The sequence below is a fragment of the Piliocolobus tephrosceles genome, chromosome 19, assembly GCF_002776525.5.
Source record: "Piliocolobus tephrosceles isolate RC106 chromosome 19, ASM277652v3, whole genome shotgun sequence".
NCBI lineage: Eukaryota > Metazoa > Chordata > Mammalia > Primates > Cercopithecidae > Piliocolobus > Piliocolobus tephrosceles.
In genome coordinates, this window is record NC_045452.1 from 35,220,426 (window position 1) to 35,244,170 (window position 23,745).

At 57.3% G+C, this 23,745-nt stretch overlaps 1 protein-coding gene across 1 annotated transcript in view; it reads right to left on the reverse strand.

Moving 5' to 3' along the window:
- PWP2 (PWP2 small subunit processome component) overlaps window positions 1-23,441 on the reverse strand; it is a 24,072-nt gene extending 631 nt beyond the window's left edge. Inside the window, exons 1-20 of the mRNA XM_026447438.1 lie at window positions 23,239-23,441; window positions 21,581-21,693; window positions 16,628-16,722; window positions 16,194-16,293; window positions 15,700-15,843; window positions 15,110-15,245; window positions 14,592-14,818; window positions 12,495-12,638; window positions 11,623-11,693; window positions 10,993-11,129; window positions 10,169-10,317; window positions 9,888-10,035; window positions 9,565-9,715; window positions 8,319-8,499; window positions 5,983-6,130; window positions 4,644-4,752; window positions 3,840-3,905; window positions 2,663-2,881; window positions 2,415-2,565; window positions 2,181-2,255 (exon numbers count right to left, since the gene is read on the reverse strand). Coding sequence (XP_026303223.1) covers window positions 2,181-2,255; window positions 2,415-2,565; window positions 2,663-2,881; window positions 3,840-3,905; window positions 4,644-4,752; window positions 5,983-6,130; window positions 8,319-8,499; window positions 9,565-9,715; window positions 9,888-10,035; window positions 10,169-10,317; window positions 10,993-11,129; window positions 11,623-11,693; window positions 12,495-12,638; window positions 14,592-14,818; window positions 15,110-15,245; window positions 15,700-15,843; window positions 16,194-16,293; window positions 16,628-16,722; window positions 21,581-21,693; window positions 23,239-23,256 — 2,582 coding nt within the window. The 5' untranslated portion in view covers window positions 23,257-23,441. The remainder of the gene's footprint in view (window positions 1-2,180; window positions 2,256-2,414; window positions 2,566-2,662; window positions 2,882-3,839; window positions 3,906-4,643; window positions 4,753-5,982; window positions 6,131-8,318; window positions 8,500-9,564; window positions 9,716-9,887; window positions 10,036-10,168; window positions 10,318-10,992; window positions 11,130-11,622; window positions 11,694-12,494; window positions 12,639-14,591; window positions 14,819-15,109; window positions 15,246-15,699; window positions 15,844-16,193; window positions 16,294-16,627; window positions 16,723-21,580; window positions 21,694-23,238) is intronic.
- Window positions 23,442-23,745: the final 304 nt, after the last annotated feature.

The following is a 23,745-nucleotide window of genomic DNA, read 5'->3' on the forward strand; positions in this document are numbered from 1 at the left end:
CACACACAGGGACAGGTCAGCTGCAGCTGTCAATCACACACAGGGACGGGTCAGCTGCAGCTGTCAATCACACACAGGGACAGGTCAGCTGCACCTGTCAATCACACACAGGGACGGGTCAGGTGCAGCTGTCAATCACACACTGGGACGGGTCAGCTGCACCTGTCAATCACACACAGGGACGGGTCAGGTGCAGCTGTCAATCACACACTGGGACGGGTCAGCTGCAGCTGTCAATCACACACTGGGACGAGTCAGTGCCAGCAACACCCAGGCCCTGGCCTGGCCTGCACCCAACCACCTCCTCTGCGACCCCTGAGAAAAGCAGCAGGGGCTGGACATGCCAGTCCCTCCACCCCAGCAGCCGTTTGTTTCCTCCTTCCCTTCCCCAACAATCTGGTTCTGCCCCATCCAGCCCTGGGGCAGCAAAGGCCTTCAAGGACCCAAGGACCCAACTGTAACATCCCATCCCTTTGGGCCCATCCTGGCAGCTCAGCCCTTCCACTGGGCCCAATCTAGACAGCTTCACCAGCAAGTTCCACCAAACACTTAGGAAGAGACCGCTGCAGAGCTGTGCGTGTTCTGGAGCGAAAGGGGAGGAAGGCACACTCTCAATCAGTTAATTTCCTGAGTTAACAGAATAAAGGAGGAAAGTGACGCCACCATCACTTTACATAGAAAAGCACCTTGTAAAGGAGAACCGAAAGGTAAATGGATGAGAAAGGAAGGAAGGCAGCGCCCTGCCGCATCTGCAGGTCACAGGATCCTCTATGCAGGACTCTTGCCGACAGCCAATGGCAGCCCTACAGATTGGCAGTGAACGCCCAGACAGGAGGTCCAAGGAACAATGTGCTTACATGAACTCTAAAAACATCCCATAAGAGGGAATAAATCTAAAGGAGCTTGGCCGGGTGTGGTGGCTCACACCTATAATCCCAGCACTTTGTTTGAGAGGCAGAGGCAGGCAAATCACCTGAGGTCAGGAGTTTAAGACCAGCCTGGTCAACATGGTGAAACCCCGTCTCTACTAAAGATACAAAAATTAGCTGGGCATGGTGACGCGCATCTGTAATCATAGCTACTTGAGAGGCTGAGGCAGAACTGCTTGAACCTGGGAGGTGGAGGTTGCAATATGCCGAGATCATGCTACTGCACTCCAGCCTGGGCAACGGAGAGAGACTTTCTCTCAAAAAAAAAAAAAATAATAATAATTTTAAAAAGAAATAAAGGAGCTAGACAGCCCTCCTCCTCCTCCTCTAGAGAGCTCTGTGTAAAGTCCAGGACATCTCAGCCGAGGGAAGACCTGGCACCAAAATCATGGATCAGGGCGCATCCCAGCCTTCTGCAGGGCACCCAGAACATGAGGGGAGGAAAGGCTCGACCTAGACTCTGGGACACGTTCCAAAGACTGAGACACTTGAAGCACAGATGGGAGGGCCACATGAACCCACAAGGCCCAAACTCAGGCCTCAGCCCCTGAACCCTGGACACAACTCGCAGACACGGCAGAGAACAGACCTTTCAGAAACGCAGCTGGGAAACCTGGCAACTGACTGGCAACAGAGGGAGCTATCCCTCACATGGCTACTCTGCGGCCTGCCTAGTTCAGGCTCTGCTGGACCTTCAGGGAGGGTGAATTGCTAGGGACAAAAAAGGCACAAACCACAAAGAAATGACAGGAGAAAAGGCGGGCACCCCTGCAGAGTGAGCACTGCGGAGGGCTGGGCCCTGTCCTAGGCCCGTGGATGAATCCTCGCAGCAGCAGCACCCTTTTCCAGGAGAGCCATGGCTCAGGGCAGCCACCCCTCCAGGACTCCAGGCCGCCCGGCCTCACAGTCCTGTGACCACCCCCGCTGCTTGTGCAGGTGACCTGCAAATCCAGGAAAACCTGCCCGGTACTACAAATGTGGCAATCCCTCCAAGAGCCTGGAGGATTGCGGCTGCACCTGGAGCGTGCCACCAGCAGCCTGTCTGCCTGCCACAGTGCTCGCTGCTTTCCATTCAGTGCCAGGCCATGTCCCAAGCAGGGTGGCCGGGCAGGTGCAGTTCACCCGCCGGTGAGAAGACAAGCCTCCAGCACTGGTTCCTTTTGTCCTCAAATCAGATGACATAAGGAGCAGCGTGGACCAGCAGGGGACCATGCACTCCTGCCCACCCCCAGGCCCTGCACCCGCACGTACAGTTTCGACAGGTCGTCCAGGTGCCGCTGGATGCTCTTCTGGAGGAACTGAATGACAGGCAGCAGCGTCCCGGCTCTGAAAGGGAGACTCCCTAAGCGTGCGGAGCTCACCCATGCTGTGGGTACAGTGGGCTCGCTTCATGCTGCATTTGCATGTCAACGTTCCCTTTCATCCAGCAGGACAAGCTGGTCCAGTGACCTGAGCCACAGAGGAACTGCGGGGGAGACCCTCTACCTGGACTTCAGCTTCTGTCCATGCAACATGAGCAGTTTGTGAGTCCAGAGGAGGTAGAATTCCAGGTGGCGAGACACTTCAAAGGAGGAAGCTAAAAACTCCAGCACTTTCTCCACATACAGTTCAGGAAGGGAGGAGGTGACCACTTCAACTGCAAAAGGAGGAAAAAACATGCTTATTCTGCCAACAACTCAAACCAGGGCAAAAGACGATGACCCCTGGCACCCGACACCAAAGCCCCGACTCACTCTCGCCCCTGGGCACCGCCTCCAGAGCCTCCTGCACCAGTTTGCTCTCGTTGAGCCGGAGGGCCATGAGGATGGCCCTGGTGAAGTCCTGCTGGCGCAGTGCCTCGCGCACCCTCCCAGGGGTGACACTGGTGTCCAGCTCAAATGGGTCAAAAAGCACACGGGTGTCCAGGGAGTAGATGAGGAGTCCCTCCGTGGTGGTGGCTGCCCAGCAGCGCCCTGGGCAATTACACAGTGCTTTCCTAAAAATTTAAGTTCATTCCTCCCAACTTTTTTTTAAAGAAACAGTATTAAGTACATTCTCCTGGGACAAAGTGCAAAAGTCAACAGGAACCAGGACGTCTGCCTTTAGCCCCCACCCCCCAACTCCCCTGGGAAGGACTAAATGGATCATCCCAGAAGTTACCTTCCCAGGGACTTGATGCACATGTAACAAATATGTACACGCATGCGCCCGCCTCTCCCGACACCGGGAGCCAGCTAAGTCTTCTGTCAAGCTCGGGCGTCTTGCGCTCCGCAGGCCCTGTGGTCTCTGCTGCACCTACTCAGTGCCGCATGGTGCACTAGAGATGGCCAGACAGGATCCGCCAACGAAGACAACGCCCAGTAAAATGTCCAAGTAAAACATCAATGACCAAAGCTGGTGGCCAGCCACATTTGGCCCTTGGGCCCCAGGGCACAGACCCCTGGCTCACGTGGGCCTCTCTACCCCTGGCTCTGACACTCAGTCTAGGCTGGAGCGCGCTTGCCAATAACCTTGCTCCTGGCTCCTCTGTGTGGAGACCGTGTGTCCCGCCAGGCTCCACAGGCCTGTGGCACAGACCCTCCTCCCCACCGTGAGAGGATGGAGGCTGTGTGGAAGAGACGGGCTTTCCATGGCGGCAGAGCCACCCCAGCCAGGCAGCATGGCCAGGGCACTCAGGGAGCTGCTAGAGCAAGGGCATGCCAGGCCTGCCATGTTTCAAAGCTCAGGGCATCTGAGGTTGGAGCCATCACAGCTGTCTGTCTTCAGGGACAACAGCCATCTTGTGGCCTGCAGGGTTTGCAGGGCCATGTTCTTACCCAGGGGCATACAACACAGACCAGAGCCTGCAGGCAGCACCACGGTAGCCAGCCTCGCCCCAGCACAGATGCCCCAGTGCCCACCGGCACCCATAGCCCATTTCTCAGCGCTCACCAGTGGGAGAGAAGCGGAGGGAGGTCACCCTGATCTCAGGTTTGAAGTGCCGAGAACTCATGTCACCTGGGGAAAAAGAACCGAAAGTGGTCACTGAGCAGCACATCCAGGTTGCTCTCCCCACGACACAGGTCATCCTGCCGCCCCCGGCTGGCTGGGGGTGCCCTGGGAACCCCATCAAGAGCAGCAGCCTCTGCTCACTGGGCCCTGCACAAGCAGAGGCATAAGCAGCCCTTCCCTCGCTGCAGCTGTGGCAGGTGGGCCTGTGCTGGGGCCGCAGAGGCTGTTCCAGGTGAGCTGCCAAACAGATGGCCCAGCCCCTGCTCCCAGAAAAGCTGGCCCAGCCAGCAGACCGCGTGTCCCACCCAGAAAAGGGCCCCGGCCCAGCCCAGGAGTGGGTCTGCTGCGCTCAACATGGTACCCTGGGCCTGCATATGGAAGCACTCAGGGTTTCTGGCTGGCGAGTGTCCCATCAGGATGGTCTACCTGGGACTCAGGCAGTCCCAGGTCTTCTAGAGCACCTGGTTCTCTGTGTGGCACACACGGCCTCACACCAGAATGCTCCGTGTGCTGTGCAGCAGACGGGGCACCCAGTCCCGAGAGCAAATGCATGGGTCCCGCCAGGGCAGGGAGGCCACGTGCAACACGTGGGCAGCTTCTCCTGCCATAGCGGCTGACGGCACCAACACCAACGCACTGGGCCTTCGACACCCTCAGTGTCCAGCAAACGCCACCAGTGACTGCACGAGTGCGCAGTCACCCAGGCACGTGTAGCAGGCAGATGCGGGAGGAACCTCTGCTCACCTTTCCTGACGCCTGGCAGTGGTATCGCGACTCCATCCTCCTGCCCAGCGTCCTGATCAATGAGTGCCAGGTTGCCAAACTCTGTCATTTTTCTTCGGTTCAAAAATTCCTAGAACAGAAAAGCAGTGGACGCCTTGCTTCTGACAGCCCGGCCGCCTGGCCCTCCTCTCCCACCCTTGCTCTTTGACCCCAACACCAGAACGGCCTCAGCCCCGTCTAGCAGGAGGACGGGGAGAGAGCCCTGCAGCGTCCCAGGGACCTTCCTGCAGAGCTAGCTGCAGACAGGGTGGGCGTGGAGGCTGTGCAGGGCGGCAGGTGTAGAGGCTCTGGAGGGGGATGGACTGAGGTCTACATGTCAACATTGCTGCCACCACAAGGGCTGGGGCTCAGCGAGGATGGCCGTCTGCTCCCTCATGAAAATGCCAAGGACACTTTCCTCCAGAAACACTTAGGGGGGCAGTGGGCAGGTGAACCCAGCAGCCACACCCCTGCTTAGAGGCTTCCAGGGCTCCCTCACATCCTGAGGTCCTGCGGGAGCCAGCATGTGAATGGGACCTGGGCCGAGGGCTGTGCTGAGGGGGGAGGGCAGGCACCAGTGGGGACAGTGAGGGCAGAGCCCTCTACTCGGGATCCCAGGCAGGAAGCCAGCGGGCAGGGCCTGCCAGCACCCTCTTCATTCACTCCTTCCCCGACAGGTGTCCGTGTCTCCCAAGCCAGCGTGTGCTGGGCACTGCCCCCCGCAGCCCCAGATTCACAGCAACTGGCCCCGGCAGGGTCATCCACAACAAGGGTCCCCAACCCCTGGTTCCGACCCATGGCCTGTTAGGAAAGGGGCTGCACAGCAGGAGGTGAGTGGTTGGCAGGTGGGTGAAGCTTCATCTGAAGTTATAGCTGTTCCCCATTTTTCACGTTACCACTCGAGCTCCGCCTCTGACAGATTAGCGGCAGCATCAGATTCTCACTGGAGCGCAAACCCTACTGTGAAGCACGCATGGGAGGGATCTAGGTTGCGCCCTCCTTCTGAGATCTAATGCCTGGTGATCTTGATCTGAGGTGAAACAGTTTCATCCCAAAACCAATCCACCCAATCCTGTCTGTGGAAAAATCGCCTTCCATGAAACTGGTCCCAAATGCCAAAAGGGTTGGGGACCACGGCTCCCCACACAGCTGAGGGAGGCACAGGGCTCCATGGCAGGGCTCTGCTGGGGCAGGTGAGGGGCCCATGCATAGATATAGGACAAGTGTCACGACTGTGCCCAAGGCCCCGAGGAGCCAGGAGTCCGACGCATTCCACCTGCATTGGAAGCAACATCCATCCAGCCCTGTGCTGCCAGCTCACCTCCATGGCGTCCAGAGACAGGTTGCAAGAGATCTCGAACCTCTTCATGAGAATCTGCTCGTGGACGTGGTAGATGCACACGAACTTGGACATGCCTCCCGCCAGGATGCTCTGGCCGTCTGCAGAGTAGCACAGGGTGGTGAAGGCCCTGGGTGGAGAGGAGACACGGACTTAGGGTGGCCACCACAGAAACCTCAGCATATGGCTTCTAAAAACCAACTTTAGGCCGGCATGGTGGCTCCTGCCTGTTACACCTCAGTACTTTGAGAGGCTGAGTTGGGAAGACTGCTTGAGTCCAGGAGTTCAAGACAAGCCTGGGCAATATAGCGAGATCCTGTTTCTACAAAAGATAAAATTAGCTGGGTGTGGTGGCACATGCCTATAGTCCCAGCTACTCAGGAGGCTGATGTGGGAGGATCACTTGAGCCCAGGAGTTAGAGGCTGCAGTGAGCCATGATCACACTCCTGTACTCTAGCCTGGGTGACAGAGCAAGACCCTGTCTCAAAAATCAAAAACCAAAATAAATAAAACAAAAACCAACCTTAGGAAATAAAGGAGATCCTGCACCAGCCCTTCAGGAAGCAAACAGCCTCAGCAACTTTCGCCAAGGCTCGCTGCCTCAACTCACATGAGACTTTTAAAACCCAGTGTCCAATGGCACTGTCGCCTGGTTCCACTCTGAGCCAGCACCACTCTTAAATGCTTCGGTTTCCCGAGAGTCAGTGTCTTTTTCACAAAAGGAACAACAGGCTCAAGGAACGGTGTTCCCTGCTGAGGTCAGCACACAACAGCGGCCAGTCAGCCTCCGCCCTAGGCAGCCTACTCTCAATCACGTCTGCTCAGTCCTGCAGAAACCAGAAACCAGCCCTTACCGCCTCGCTCAACAGGCGCCTAGGGGTGCGCAAGGTCCCTTAGCTATGACAGTAGAGAACAAAAAACAACAGAAAAAAATGAGCGAACTGCACATCATCAGAACTAAGAGTGCCACCAAAACGGTAGAAGAGACAGTTCCCAAAGCGTAACAAGTATCTGCACATCGGGCATCACAGAAACCCCTAAAATCAACAAACAAAAAACCAAACAAACCCAATTCAAAAGCAGGCAAGAGACCTGAACAGACATTTCTCCAAACAAGACTTAAAAATGGCCAAGCCGCAGGTGAAAAATGCTGAATGTCATTAGAGAAACTACAACCAGAACTGCGATGAGATACGAATTCACATCCCCCAGAACAGCTCTCATTAAAAAAAAAAAATAAAGCAACAAGTGCTGGCGAGGAGGTGGAGAAGCCAGAAGCCAACAGCGTCCTCATGAGAATGGCAACCGTGCAGCTCCTCCAAGCCGGAAACACCACCACCAGCACCCAGCAGTTCCACACTCAGGGCGAACCCACCAGGACTGCACACAGGCGTTCGTACCACTTCCGAGATAGGGTTGCTACTTCTTTCTGGAGGAAGACCCTCTGCTGAACAGGCTTCCCAGCTCCTGGGACACAGGTCCAGGCCCCAAAGCTACACCACCCCGGGTACACCCCACAGATCCTCCCCCTTCTCCTAAGCCTGACCACCATCCAGGTGAGCCTCACAGCCCAGCCAGGACCCCAAGCAGGCAATTCGGTCAGTGCTGTGCTGGCCCGACTCCTTGAGACAAGGGGACACCACGTCTTCACCATCCACGTAGCACTCTCCAGCCAGGTGAGGTGACTGAGGACCTGCATTTTTACTCTTGGGGGGGGCTTTTGTTTTGTTTTTGAGACAGGGTCTTGCTCTAGCACCCAGGCTGGAGTGCAATGGCATGACACCATCCTCACTACCGCCTTGACCTCCCGGGTTCAAGCAATCCTTCTGCCTCAGCTTCCTGACTAGCTAGGACCACAGACATGTGCCACCACACCTGGCTAATTTTTGTATTTTTTGTAGAGATGGCGCTCTGCCATGTAGCCCAGGCTGGTCTCAAACTCCTGGGCTCAAGCAATCCACCTGCCTCAGTCTCCCCAAGTGCTGGGTCTCCGGCCTGAGCTCAGGCACCCAGCTACTCTCCCCTCTGCACACCAGGACGATGTTGTAATTCAGGATCAAGGTTTGGAAGTGGATGTAGGCTCTCAGCTGAACAAGTTTATGTTCAGCAAATCCAGACGTCCTCCTGTCCTGGAGGCTGAGCGAGCCCAGAAGTTAAGGAGGACATGGCCTCTCCCCAGTGGGCTCAGGACCACCTGCCTCCATCCACAGGGACTCAGCCGTCTCAGGAACGAAGGACAAGGCCAAAAATGGAGAAGCTGCAGGAGCCCGGTGGCTGGCTGGGGTCTCCAATCAGGAGGCCCGACGCCGACACTCACTTCCCCTTGGCCGCATGCTTGGCTGTAATCTTGTCCAGCTCCTTCCTGCCGGTCTTGAGGTCATGCCTGCCCTCAATGGAGCCTGTCTGCACCGCGTTCTCGGGGTCCCAGAAGGTGATCTGTGAGTTCAGCGTAGCCACGGCCAGCTCCGCACCATCAGGGCGAAAAGTCACAGCCAGAGCTACACAGAGATGCCAAGTGAGGCCCAACGAAGACCCCGGTCTCCCGCAGGCAGGCCATCAACCACCCTCGGCTGGAGACCAGGCCATTCCCTGGCACCCCTAAGAGACCAGCGCCTGTTGGGTCTGGTACACAAGAATCTCCTCCCAGGAGAAGCTCCAACCCAGCTGGGTGAGGGAACAGCTCAGCACCAGTGAAGAGCACCAGGCGGTCCAGCTGGGGCTGCAGGACCCACGAAGGCTGATGGAGGGGGCACTGGGGAGGTGAGGCTGACAGATGAGTAATGGTGGTTACTGAGGGTGGCTGGACAGACTAGAATACAGAGCCTCTGCAAAGAAGCCACATGTGACACGAAAACCCTGGCCAATGCCAGGCCGGGGGGTGGGGTGAGGCAGCGGGAAGCAGGGAGAGCCAGGCTCCTGGGATGGCAGACTCTGTCCACACCCGAACATGGATGGGCTGGGTCTTTGTGAGCCACGCGGTCTTTCAACGCTGCCGCTGAGGCATTGACAAACACAGAATATGAACACAGGAGGCCATGGACGCCTCTAGTACACCCTCGTCAGAAAGACAGGCAGTGGCCTGAGCCAGTATGCAGATCCCTGGGCAGTCACACCTGGCGTCTGGGCCCACTTACGGCCCCTCATTCTCCTCCCAGTCTGCAGATCCCAGCACGGGCCCCATCTAGCGTCTGGGCACCCCCCATGGTCCCTGTGTCCTTCTCGCAGTGACACAACCCTGGCAGAGATCCAAAGCAACTCAGCAAATCAGGAAGCAGCTGCGACAGCAGCCTGTCACACTCGGGGAGCCGTTCTCTCCTGCCTGGCGCCCAGCAAGCGGGAGCACGAGGACTCGTGGAAGCCACGCTGGCCCTACCTGCCAATCTGCTGTCTCCTAGGTACTGCCAACCTCAAGGGCTGCCACACCAGCAGGTCTGGGTTAAGAACCACCCCCCGCTTCCCACCAGAAGGTTCACACCAAACCCACAACCAGGAACAAGGCAGCGGGTATGAGAGCATGCCGCTGGTCCCCAGGCCACTGCTCCTGCTTGCTGCCTCGTGCTCACCATCAGAGGTCAGGGCGAGCGTCTCCTTGGTCCTCCAGCTGTCAAACATGTCCCACAGGCGCACCGTCTTGTCCCAGGAGGCACTGGCCAGGATGGACTTCATTGGGTTAAAACACAGGCCACTGATGGGCCCTTCATGTCCGGACAAAACCTACCGTAGACCAAGGAGGTGGGAAAAGTGGAGCTGGGGGCTGAGGCGGCTCTCTGGGCAGGTCTGGGCCAGGGGCATGGGCCCTCGGAGTGTAACCTCAGCTCCTGAGCTCCTCTCCCAGGAGACAGGAGGGCCCCTCCCGAGCCCCAGCCCAGCCCCTCAGGGTGCTTACGTCAAGGAGCCTGCCTGTCTGCATGGACCACACAAAAATCTCAAATGAGTCCTGCGCCCCTGCAGAGACGATCTCGCCGCTCGCATCCACCGCCACGCAGGAGAACTGGGTGGGGCGTGGAGAGGTGAAGGTGCGGAAGTTTCGGTACCTGCAGAGAAGAGGCAAGGTCAGCGTCACATGCCAGGGTCCCCTGCCCCAGCAGCTGCGCTGCAGCCTCACCCTCCACCTTCACCTCTGCGTGGGGAAGCCTGCCCCGAGCCAACCCGGAGCAAAGACATCACCTGTGAAGGTCAAAGGCTCGCACGGTCCCGTCCATGGATGAGGTTACCACAACGTAGCCGGTGGCAGTAAAGGTCACACCAGTCACCCCACTAGAGTGCTCCGTGAAAGTGACGAAGCAGAAGCCGCTGAGGGTGTTCCACACCTTGACCTGTGGCAGGACAGGAGGGGCAGGGGCAGACCACAACCCTGTGTGCCACAGCTTCGGCCAGGATCCCTGTCCCCATGCCGCCCCATCTAAGATGCTTGCCCCTGTACTGCCCCATCCCTGAGACCCCTGCATGTGATGCCGTATCCTGAGAGCCTTGCCCATGTGCCCACAGCTGCCCTGGCTCACCCAGCCTCCCCCACAGGCCCAAGGCTGTGCTGAGTGGGTGGTGAGTGGGCCATCTACCCCAGTCTCTTCTTGTCACCTCCAGGAGGAGCCCATTTAAGGCCCAGATGGCCCGCGGTGGCACTGCACACACCAGAACCCTGTGGATGCTGGCCGGATGCCAGCTGCCGGTACCATGGACCCACCCTCAGCCACGTACTGGAGCCCCTTGGATGCTGGCTGGATGCCAGGTGCTGGCACCACAGACCCACTCTTGGCCACACAGCTACCACCGTGCAGGAGACTGAGTCAGAAAGCGGAGAGGAGGACACCCAACCCTCTCCATTCACATTTTTGTATGTTTTTAAACGCCTAGTGAGCTCATGAGCCTGGGTGAACCTGTGAACTCCAACCCGACTGTCAGGGCCCAGCCACAGGGGCACAGCCCCACAGACCACTGCATCCTCAGAACCCCCAGGCACAGAGGCCAACAGGACGGGGACAGGAGCCTACCTTGCCGTCATCCCCACCAGTCACGATGTACTGTCCGTCGGGCGAGTAGGCCAGGGTCACCATGCTGTTGAAGTGGCCCTGCTGCTTGAGCACGTAGGACTCACTCTGCCACTCCCACACCAGCAGCTGGCCCAGGCCTGTGCACATGGGGGAAGCTGGGGTACCCGGCTCAGGCCCATCCCAGGTCAGACTGGCTCGGCCCACCTTCCCACTTGGCACAGGCCTGAGAAAGCTGCCAGGCAGGGGGCGAAACGCACAGACCCCCAAGAACAGACCGGGCCACTGCCCGATGCTGCAGCTCTACCAGGCAGTGATGGGCCCCACCTGTGCAACCCAGTGGCTGCAGGTCACAACTGAGACGGGGCTATGACCCCCACACCCTTGAGCAAGAGGGCTTAAGACAGAGAGATGTTTGAGGAGGACCAAGGCAGGGAGGGTCCCCCCCGGGAGGCAGCTGGAGGAGAAGAGGGCACCCCCTGAAAAGCAGCTGGGGGAGGGGAGGGCCCCTTCGGAAAGGCGGCTGGGGGAGGGCAGGGCACCCCCAGTGGGCGGCTGTCGAGCAGGCCTGTAGCTGGGCAGCAGCAGTCCCTAATGGGGAATCTATCTCTACCACCCGGGCTGGGGACAAACCTGAACAGCCAAAAGCAATCCAGTCCCCCGAGCTATTGATGGCCACTGAGGCGATGCTCTGATCTGAGATGCTGCAGAGAATGGGCCTGTAAGTGGGAGGCCAGCCTGCCTAGGCTGAAACCCCAGTGCCCACTCAGGGCAGCCCCACACACCAGACTCTATCCCTGTGTGTCGAGTTTACCCCACCCACTCACCAGACTCCAACAATTCACTTCAGTTCAAGTATCAGAGGGCTGGGTGCAGAGGCTCTTGCCTGTCATTCCAGTACGTCGGGAGGTTGAGGCAAGGACTGCTTGAACCCACGAGTTCAAGACCAGCCTGGGAAAACCCAGCAAGACCCCATCTCTATAAAAAATTTAAAAACTAACCAGGAGTGGTGGCGCACACCTGAAGTCCCACCTCCTCAGGAGGCTGAAGTGGGAGGATCATTTGAACTCGGGAGGCGGAGGTTGCAGTACACCAAGTTCGTGCCACTGCACTCCAGCCTGGGCGACAGAGCAAGACTGTCTCAAAGAAAAGAATCAGAAAAGGCCCAGAGAGGTGGCCAGGGTTCAAAAACTTGCAACTTCACAATTTTATGAGCATACTATTTTTGTTTTCTGTGTCTCACAGATGAAGAAAAGTAGAGGCAAAAACTCGAAAGGCCGTGACTGACCCGAGACCAGTGCTGCTGACTGCCGGGGTGGGGTGTCAACAGAGTCGCACTGACCAGCACCAGCAGCCGCGCAGGTTTCGGGCTGGCGTCCTGTGGCCTGAGCTGGCACTCCAAGTGGCTCTGCAGCCCCCACCTCTAAGGGCAGGCTCGGCTGGGCCCTCAGATTCAGGGCCAGTGACTGCATGAAAACCACACCCCACCGTGAGCAAAGGCTTACCTCAGGGAGTGGATGAGGTTAAATTCTGGCAGCTCATGAAGATGGAAGATTCCAGAAGCAAAGCCAGTGACCAAGAGGTGAGACTTCTTGTGAAATGCTGCAGCTGTCAGGTTGTTAAAATCTCCTTCTTTATTGAAGAAGTACCTGAATTGACAAGACAGAAGAGTTGTGAGGAGGAGTGCAGAGCCAGGCTGCCACCCCAGCTCGCTCTGGGCTCCAGGACACAGGCCACAGACCCAGGCAGGAGGTCCCAGGCCTGCCCTCGCCCTCTCCATCCCAGGCCCTGAAGCTGCCCGCCTCCATCCCAAGCTCGGGACCCCAAGGGAACCTCACACAGCGTCTCCACTGTCGCCAGCTGGCCCCACAGCAGAGCTGGCGGTGCATCCAGAGGCAGCAGTGCCCACGGGAGGCAGAGGAGGTGCGGGAGGTGCGGCATGGCCGCTGGGCACACCCAAATCCCACCACCCCCTGCTGCTTCCTCCTCTAAGGAACCCTCAGTCCCCATCAACAGACGAAGGTGACCTTGATGGCGCCTCCGCCCTCAAAACCTCCCCGAGTCACAGTGTAGCTCAGCCCTGGTCCTTCCCTCTTCTTTCTGGCTCCCGTCCCTCCTGAACAAGTGACAGGGACCACTGGCTGCCAATGCAGGAGGCCCTGCCTTCTCATCCTTTGCGCTGACAGCCCGCAGTCCCTGCCCAGCACGCACACTGTCTTCCTGGATCTGCCTGGAACCTCCCTTCCTCAGGGCGGGGTTGGGGGGCCCATCGTCCCTTCCTCTTCCTCCAGTCCCCGCTCAAGTCTTGACTCCAGCACAACAACCCCAAGTCCTTGCAGACACTGACCCACCCGCGGACACTGACCCACCCGCAGACACTGACCCACTTGGACCTGTTCTGGCCGCCCTCCAACTCCGCTGCCCTTGACAAAGCACCCTCCCCGCACTGAGGTCCAGCCGGCCCTCCCCGCTCCTCAGACCCAGGACTCTCATGGCCACAACTCCCACCTACCCGTCGGACCCCAACACACTCCAAACGCAGCCTGCTCTGGCTGCCTGGCTCCCTCCACAGGCAGGGCCTCGTGTGGGAGCCTTCCCCGCCCAGGGACCCCAACTGCCACCCACCTCTGCACGCAGCCACCTCATCACTGCACCTCTCCTCCCCGGCAGAGAGGAGGCCTCACAAGGGCAGGCAGTGTGTCTCAGTGCCAAGTTCAGAGCCCTGCGCACAGCAAGTGTTAAGTAACTGCACCAAGGAGGGGCTCAGGCTGGGACACCCGGGTGACAGAGACACCACAGCTGTGGGCAACTCTGCCTTCATGGGATCCCGACCAGCCTCCCCCACAGCCCAGATGCAGGACACCCCGAATCAGGGCCGCATCTCTGCCAGGTCTCCGGGCACAGCTAAGGCCGTCCCAAGGGTAGGCTGCGGGGCCGGGCTCAGTCTCCTCTCGTCTGGGGGACTGAGTTCAGACATGGGGCTGCACAGCCCAGCTGAGTGCCCGAAAAAGCACCAAGCACCACCGACCAGCGGGCCCTAAAGCAGGACTCAGACCACGCACTGCATCCACTCACAGCCCGGCCTCTCCCTCCAGCCTTGCCAAATGCTCTCCCAGCATCTCCCTGCAAGAGGCCAAGGGACTATCGCCCACACCAAACTCCACAGGAGCCGGTGGGGGCACAGACAACTCCCAACCCCCTTAGGGCCCAAGGTGCTGTATTCCCGTCACAGAGTAACCACACACCTCCCTGCCCCCATGTACCCCACCCACTGCCCTCTGCCCTGCCCTGGGCACACAGGCAGCTCAGACAGCTGAAGCAGGGACCCTGATTAAGGGGCAGGGTCAACACCCAAGCACTCAAGGGTGCTCAAACCAGGGCCCTGAGACGTGGGCCTGCTCCCTGGACCTCCCACTCCTCAGCCCTGAGGACCCCACATCCAGATCCCTCTGAGGACAAGGAATTCCCACAGAAGTGCCCCACCGCAGCCCGCCGCAGCCCACCGCAGCCCAGCGCAGCCCGCCGCAGCCCAGCGCAGCCCGCCGCAGCCCAGCACAGCCCACCGCAGCCCACCGCAACCCACCGCACCCTCGGAGACCTACTTGGCCAGCCGTGAGTACTTCACTTTTCCTGTCTTCTCCTCCTCGGCTGGAGTGGCTTTTCCCCGGATGGTGGTCTCTCTGTCCCCCTCCTGGTCTTCCTCCTCCTCTTCTTCCTCCCGCTGCAACAGGTCTGCTTTCCAGCCCGCAGGGGGCTTCAGCCGCAGGCCCTCGGGGGGTGTGTCACACTGCCACACGCACAGCACTCCGTCCTGGCTCAGTGAGTACAGCTGCAAGGGAAAGCACAGGGTCACCCCAGCCACAGCCACACTGGCCCAGTTGCCACAACCTGACACCTCCCTCCAGCTCAGATCCAGGGATCAGCGGCACCGAAGGCGCCTCTGAACTCTGAGAACAATTTTCAATGGGCTGCAACAGCTGCCATTGGTCCCTAGATGCCCCCAGGCCACATGGGAACACCCTGGAGGAACCGAAGGAAGAGGCCACCTGCAGCCTGGGGTCGCCCTGAACTAGCCGCTTTTGATCACCGTCAGGCTAGGGAACTTGGCAAAGGGACGTACGTCCAGGCTGTTGGATTCAAAGAAGCAGGCCACGATGGCGTCCTTATGTCCCCCCAGTGCGTAGTAGATGAGGTTGTCCCAGCGCTCAGCTCCGAACACCCAGGTGGACATGTCTTTGCTCCCAACCACAAAGCACCTGGAAAAGAGGGAGACGGCACCTCCGCAGGGCGCGGCCACCACAAAGCAGCCAGGTGCACGCTGCAGAGGGCCTCACGGACACCGCTGCAGCCCCACGTGGTCTCAGAGTGAGCCGTGAAGCCTCCAGGCACAGGAAGACACCCCGGCACAGCCCCTGCCCTGTCTGCCTTCCTCACGCCTCCCAGACGCTGCCCGAGCCAACCGCAGCATTCCCTGTTTCCGGGACAAACAGGTAAAAGGGCGCTGCAGGGGCAGGAGGCTCAGTCACAGCACGTACTTCAGAGCCACGAAGACTTGACCAGTTACCCAGCCAGTCCCGATGATGCAGGCGGCGCCCAGCCCCAAAGGAGGCCAAGATGCCATTGCAGAATGAAGCTGCAGGGCCCAAGCAGGGGGACCCATCCAAAGGGCCTCTCTCAGGCCTTGCTCCCCCAATGCCTCCGAGGCCGCACCTGGAGTCATCCGTCCAGTCGATGCAGGTGGTCTCATCGTAGGGCCCAAAATAGGTTTTGTCCAGAACGAAGGCGTTGAACTCCCGCTTCTTCCCAGGCGCATGATACATCTGGGCAATGTTACCCTTCGTGACAACAAACTTCCTACGGAAGGAATGCGGACACAGTTGATATTCAAGACCAGCAATGGCCCTAAGGCCCCTGTGGGGTCTCAGTCTGTGCCCACCTGTGCCTTTCAGAGTCCCACCTCCTGCAGGATGGAGGCCCAGGAGCAGAGGAAGTGGAATTCAGGGAAGAAATAGCCCTGGAGGGAGGGCAGCCTGGCTGCACCAAGTCTTCTGCTCCAGAAAAGGGGGTCACTGATGCCAGAGATTGGGCCGTGCACCCAACATCACAACCCGAGCTCAGGGAAAAGAGCTGGGCAGTGGGCCTCACCATCGGCACACACGGCTGACCCTCGCCCACCCCCTCCTGCCCCCAGCCACCCCCCTTACCTGCCACTGGGGGAGAAGGACACGCTGTGCACAGAGCCCTTGAAGTGGAAGTGGTGCAGCACAGACCTGCAGACCAGGCTGACCAGCAGCGCATCGCCCCCTGCAGGACGCCAGAGGTGACCACCGCGCAGCGACCCAGGGCCACCCAGGGCAGGAAAAACCGAAAGGTCTTTCTCATGTCCACCGTGAGGCATCAGGACTGAGAATGCCCAAGGCCACGAGGCCCTGCACTGCCACAGGTGATGCCACAGACACAGCCTGCGGCAGGGACGCAGCCTCACTCATGACACCCTCATCCTCAACCCCCACCAGCGCCGCGACACGGACGCCACTGGGGACTGGATCATTTCAGACCCGCACAGCCCTGAGTCCTCCTCACTGGTCCCTTCAGTCCCCGCCCACATCAAGTCCCCGCCCACATCAAGGGCGAATACCTTCATCGACGATGATAGCCAGGCGGCCATCCGGGGACAGCCCCACGCTCTTGACGTTGTACCGAGTGGCCAGGGGCAGCGTGTCAGATTTGTTGCTGATAAAGACAAAAACCACGGTGTGCTGTTGGTCCTCAAGTCACATGAGGGAGACAGGCCAAGCCTGGCCCAGGACCAGTGGCCCAGTCTCCCCAAGCAGCACCTCCAATCTCACTGCACCCTGCGTGCCAGAGCTCATCTGTGGATACCCCCCACTCCTGAAAAAGAAACGACACTGTCGGCCGGGCGCATTGGCCCACACCTAGAATCCCAGTGCTTTGGGATGCGGAGGCGGGCATATCACAAGGTCAGGAGTTTGAGACCAGCATGGCCAACATGGTGAAACCCTGTCTCTACTGAAAAAACAAAAAAATCGGCCGGGTGCGGTGGCTCATGCCTGTAATCCCAGCACTTTGGGAGGCCGAGGCAGGCAGATCATGAGGTCAAGAGATCAAGACCATGCTGGCCAACACACTGAAACCCCATCTCTACTAAAAGTACAAAACATTAGCCGGGTGAGGTGGCGGGCGCCTGGAGTCCCAGCTATTCAGGAGGCTGAGGTAGGAGAATGGCGTAAACCCGGGAGGCGGAGCTTGCAGTGAGCCGAGGTTATGCCACTGCACTCCAGCCTGGGTGACAGAGGGAGACTCCGTCTCAAAAAAAAAGAACCCCAAAAATTAGCTGGGTGTGGTGGCGGGTGCCTGTAATACCAGCTACTCAGGGGGCTGAGGCAGGAGAATTGCTTGAACCTTGGAGGCGGAGGTTGCAGTGAGCCGGGACTGCACCACTGCACTCCAGCCTAGGCGACAGAGCAAGACTCTTGTTTCAAAAAAAAAAAAAAGAAAAAGAAATGACATTGTCCCTGGAGGAACTCTGGTGAAATGCATTAAAAGCCTTAAAAATGGGCTTTGGATACATCAATTCTGCTTCCAGGATGGTACGATGAGAGGATTATTCCGCCTCAGTGTGACATCAGAATACCAGAAGCAAGCTAATTGCCCAACAGGAGTTAACTGCCATGACAGCGCACCCATGTAACACTGTTGCTAGAAAAATGGAAAATAAGTGGGTACAGGAACTCCTCGGAGATGCTGCAGATAACGCTTATACTGCAATCGAGTGAGGCACACAGGTTCTGGCTTCCCCATAGCCGAGCTGTGTTTGCGCCATACTGTTTACGGTATACTAGTGTGTGCTGTAGTCTGTAAGTGTGTGCTGTGCTCTATTCGTGTGTATTGTAGTCTGTTCGTGTGTACTACCGTCTAAGTGTGTACTTTAGTCTATTGGTGGGCGCTGCAGTCTACTCATGTGTGCTGTAATCTATCAGTGTTAGCATTCTGTCTAAACCAACAACATGCATCCCTTAATTTAAAAACACTTTACTGCTAAAAAAATGCTAATGATCATCTGAGCCTTCAGTGAGTCTTCATCTTTTTGCTGGTAGACAGCCGGCCTCGATGTGGATGGCTGCTGACCAGGCACGGTGGTGGTTGCTGAAAATGGGGTGGCCATTGCCAATTCCTAAAACAAGACGACAACGAAGTGTGCTGTATCAATGGACTCTTCCTTTCACAAGATGTCTCTGCAGCACGTGATGCTCTTTGATAGCATTTTACCCACAACAGACCTTCTTTCAAAAACTGGAGTCAATCCTCACAAATGCTCCCAGCATTTTATCAACTAAATTGATGTCATATTCTAAATCCTTTGTTGTCATTTCAACAGTCTTTACTGCATCCTCACCAGGAGTAGATTCCATCTCAAGAAACCACTTGCTGGCCGGGTATGGTGGCTCACGGCTGTAATCTCGGCACTTTGGAAGGCCAAGGAGGGTGGATCGCCTGAGGTCAGGAGTTCTAGACCAGCCTGGCCAACAATGGTGAAACCCCGTCTCTACTAAAAATACAAAAATTGGCCGGGCACGGTGGCAAGCACCTGTAATCCCAGCTACTTCGGTGAGGGGAAGCCCGAGGCAGGAGAATCGCTTGAACCTGGGAGGTGGAGGGTGCAGTGAGCCGAGGTCGCGCCATCGCACTCCAGCCTGGGGGACAAGAGTGAGACTTTGCCTCAAACCACTTGCTTTGCTCATCCATAAGCAGCAGCTCCTCATCCATTCAATATCTATTGTGACATTGTGGCAATTCAGTCCCATCTTCAGGCTTTGCTTCCATTTCTAATCTTCTTGCTATTTTTACCGCATCTGCAGTAACTTCTTCCACCAAAGTCTCGAACCCCTCGGTCATCCATGAGGCTTGGACTTTCAACTTCTTTCAAACTCCTGTTAATGTTGACACTTCGCCCTCATTGAATGACATCTAGAATGGCGACTCCTTTCCAGAAGGCTTTTTATTGGCTTTTCCCACATCCATTATAGGAGTCACTATCTATGGCAGCTACTGCCTTACAAAATGTATTTCTTAAATGGTAAGACTTGAAAGTTGAAGTCACTCCTGTAGGCTGAAGAGATGTGGTGGTAGCAGGCATGAAGACAGCATCTCCTTATGCGTCTCCATTGGAGCTCAGGGGTGATCAGGTATGTTGTTCATCAGCAGGAATATTTTGAAAGGAACCTTAGTGGATTCAACAATGGGCTGGAAAGATTCAGTAAACCGGCCGGGCGCGGTGGCTCAAGCCTGTAATCCCAGCCCTTTGGGAGGCCGAGACGGGCGGATCACGAGGTCAGGAGATCAAGACCATCCTGGCTAACACGGTGAAACCCCGTCTCTACTAAAAAATACAAAAAACTAGGCGGGCGAGGTGGCGGCGCCTGTAGTCCCAGCTACTTGGGAGGCTGAGGCAGGAGAAAGGCGTGAACCCGGGAGGCGGAGCTTGCAGTGAGCCGAGATCGGGCCACTGCACTCCAGCCTGGGTGACAGAGCGAGACTCTGTCTCAAAAAAAAAAAAAAAAAAAAAGATTCAGTAAACCATGCTGTAAACAGATGTGCTGTCATCCAGGCTTTGCTGTTCCACTTATAAAGCACAGGCAGAGTAGCTTGAGCATCACTGTGAAGGACGTTAGGATTTTCTGAACAGTGAATCAGCACTGGCTTCAACTTAATGGCCCCAGCTGCATCAGCCCCTCATAAGAGAGTCAGCCTGTTGCTTGAAGCCACACATTGACTTCTACTCTCTAGCTATGTAAGTCCTCGGTGGCATCTTTTTCTTTTTTTAAAATTTATTTATTTTTTGATAGAGTCTTGCTCCATTGCCCAGGCTGGAGTGTACTGGCACCATCTCAGCTCTGCTTCCCGGGTTCCAGCAATTCTTGAACCTCAGCCTCCTGAGTAGCTGGGATTTACAGGACTATGCCACCATGCCTGGCTTATTTTTGTACTTTTAGTAGAGATGGGGTTTCACCATATTGGCCAGGCTGGTCTCAAGCTCCTGGCCTCAACTGATCTGCCTACCTCAGCTTCCCTAAGTGTTGGGATTACAGGCATGGGCCACTGCGCCCGGCCATCTTTTTCCAATAGAAGGCGTTTTGTCTCCACTGAAACTTTGTAGTTTAGTGTAGTCAGCTTCATCAATGATCTCAGCTGGATCTTATGGATAAGGTGCTGCAGCTTCTCCAGCAGCACTTGCTGCTTCACTTTGCACTTCTGTGTTGTGGAGATGGCTTCTTTCCTTCAACTTCATGAACCAACCTCTGCTAGCTTCCAACTTTTTTCCTGCAGCTTCCTCACCTCAGCCCTCACGGAACAGAGGAGAGGTAGGGCCTTGCTGTGCATCAGGCTTCGACTTGCTTAAGGGGATGTTGTGGCTGGTTTGATCTTCTATCCGGATCACTCAAACTTTTATCCATATCTGAAATAAGGCTGTTTTGCTTTCTTGTAACTCATATGTTCACTGGAGTAGCACTTTTAATTTCTTTCAAAAGCTTTTTCCTTGCATTCACAACTTGCCTGTTTGGTGGCAGAGACCTGGCTTTCGGCCTATTTCAGCTTTTGACACACACGCCTTCCTCACTAAGCTGAGTCACTTCCAGCTTCTGATTTCAGGTGAGAGTTGTGTGACTCTTCCTTTCACATGAACGCGCAGTGGCCACTGTAGGCCATTATTAACTGGCCTAATTTCAATATCGTTTGTGTCAGGGAATAGGGAGACCCAAGTAGAGGAAGAGAAATGGGGGGGGTGGGAACAGCCGGTCGGTGGAGCAGTCACAGCACACACAGTGCTTACTAATTAAGCTCGCCGTCTTACATGGGCACGGATCACGGCACCCCAGAACAATTACGAGAGTAATAGCAAAGATGATCACAGCACACCCTCACGGGTATAATAAACTTTGAAATATTGCAAAAATTACCAAAATGTGACACAGAGACATGAAGTAAGCCCCCGCTGCTAGAAAAACGGCAAGCGTTTCGATACACCTTCACTTTGTGGTAAAACAGCATCCACACAGAGCCATGAAGCAAAGTGCAACAGCACACAGGAACTGATCTCCGGCTGCAGAGCTGGAAGCTTTGGGCCTGCCCGTCCAACTGGTGAGGCCCAGTGGCAGCAGGGCTCCCCAGCAGGAGTCCAAGGCACCTTCAACTCCCCCAGCAGCCCTGCTCTCTCGGCCCTGAGGGGCCGTCCCTGATGGGGGAAGGGCTAACCCTGAGCTACACCTTTTCCCCACCCACCCTTTACAGCGCAGACAGGGTCGCTTCCCAGGTAAGGGAGCCAAGCAACACACCATTTTATGGGGCCTGGCTAAGGCACTAGAACGAAGAACTGGGTCAGGCTGCCAATTTCCACAACTGATCTGCTGACCCTAACCCATCCTGCAGTCCTGTCCTGGGCTTCCTTAATTAACGGGTGTGCCATTAAAAAGAAGGCACAGAAGACACTGTCAGCTTTCATCTGCTACTTAAAAAATACTGATAATAGTAATCAGTATCACCATTATGAAGAGCACCTTCACATACTTACTTTTTAAGGTCAAATACAGTGACTCTATTTCCCACGGGACTGATAACTGAATTTCCATCGCAGGTAAAATTTAGGTTCCCACGCCGGTACACCGTACCCAGCAAATTTGAAAACTGAAAAGTAAACAAAATTGTCTTAACACAAAGAAAACAGTCGACTCCCAGAAAAGTACTAAATGAGGAAACTGGGCAGAGAGATGGCATAGAGAACCTCACCTTGGGGGCCCGTTCACATTTCCTGGGTAAGAGAGGAAGAAGGGAGCCTGATCCTCAGGCGACCAGAGGAGCCCGGGGTAGGGGGCCAAGCTCCCGCAGAGATGAGTAAGATGCCCCCGGGAGCACTGAGGAAGCCTCCCAAGACAGGAGGCGCCTGCCAGGTGAAGAGGGGCATGGAGCCCTCATTTCACCAAGAAAAAAGCTGCAACAATGGAACAGCACCCCAAAAGTGCTTAGAGCTCAGGGCATCCAGAAGTGTTGCAAGCCAGCACACTATTTACTTATTTACTAATTCACGAGAACGAGCGTTCACTGCAGACTGCCATGTGCGCACACACGGCACACTCATACTCTATCTCTACCAGGAGGGGGATGAGCAGCGTGGGAGGAAGGGCTACTTTAGAGGGTGGTCACGGAGAGCCACCTGGAAGCGTCACCTGAGCTGGAACCTAAATGGGAAGGCACCAGTCAGGCTCCGAAGCCGTGGGTGGGCAGCGCCCTCAGGACCTCAGGGAGGAGCCTGGTCAGCAGAATGACTTCAAGCGGCCAGGCAGGCTTCAAGAGACACTTTTTGCCATATAAGAATATGGAGCGGAAGAAGTCCTGGCCGGTGAGGACGTGGATATGGCTTCTGGTTTGGTGCTGGGCACACAGCGGTGCCTCCACCACCACAGGGGACACAGGAGCAGCACTCTGAGGGGCCAGTAGCATGCTCAGTTTCGGACAGGACAAGTGTAGTACACGGTGGGCTCAGCAGCAGGCGGCCCGTGCAACCCTGGAGGCCCAACATTCAGGACTACTGTGGGAAACCCGGGCGTCCCCATAACCAGCCAGCTGTAGCAAACGCCTCAGAGACCCCCAGGCTGGCTCCGCGGCCCCCTCTTATTACCTGTCCCACCCGCCTCCAGCACTTCACATCTGGGACAGGTCTTCCCTGGCTCTCAAGACTGAGGGTGTCCGCCTCAGGAATTCTCCGGCCTCGGGAAACAGGGCTCACACCTGGGTTCCCTGCTCTTCTGCTCACCTGGACGCTCGCTCGTTAGGGAGCAGCCCCGGGCCCAGGGTCCCTCCTGTTCTCACCCCTCCTGCTCGCGCCCCCGCCCCTTCCCACCTCCTCATCCCTCCCGAGGGTGCTCTGCCCTCCCCGACGGCACCAACTCCAGCCTTTGGGCGGGGACATACTCAGGTTAAAAATACCCCGGGACCCCGACAAATGTCCCTGTTCCCTCCGAGAAGCCGTCGGCGCCTCCGTCCCAGCTATCCCAAGAGCCCCACCACAGCCCGGCGTCCCCGAGGCCATGGGCACGCAGACCGCCGGCGACCCCCACGCGGCCAGACGCCGCGAAAGCAGACCACGCGCCCCAGCCCGCCCGGCGCCAGCTCAGGCGCCGTCCACCGGAACAGCCGCGCCGATGGAACAGACCGCCCGCCGCCCGCGCTCACCCGGTAGGCGAACTTCATCACTGCCGCTGCCCGTGCGCCGCAGCTCAAGCCGACTGCCGCCCACAGAGACACTTCCCGGGGTCCGTGCGGTACCGTCCACAGCACGCACTTCCGGGAAGAGACGGCGCGCACCTCCCACAGCGCGCGCTTCCGGGGCGGGGCCGCGCACCACAGTCCGCAGCGCCCCAGGAGGCGGGAGGAGCAGCCTCGCTCTCGCCCAGCTCCGAGGCGGAGTTTGAACGCAAGCGGCCCAACCCCTCCCGAGGCGGGGCCTTCCCCGGGCCCCGCCCACACCCCGGAGCCACGCTGCAGGGCGCTCTCCGCACGGAGGCCCAGCCTGGCACAGCAGCGTCCACAATATCCGAGAGCCCTGCACACCCAAATGTCTTCGTTCTTGTGAGCTACTGGGTAAGGAATTATGAATAAAGTCCCGAATGCTGGCCGGTGCGTTGGCTCACGCCTGAGAGACTGAGGAGGGTGGATGACCTGAGGTCGGCAGTTCGAGAC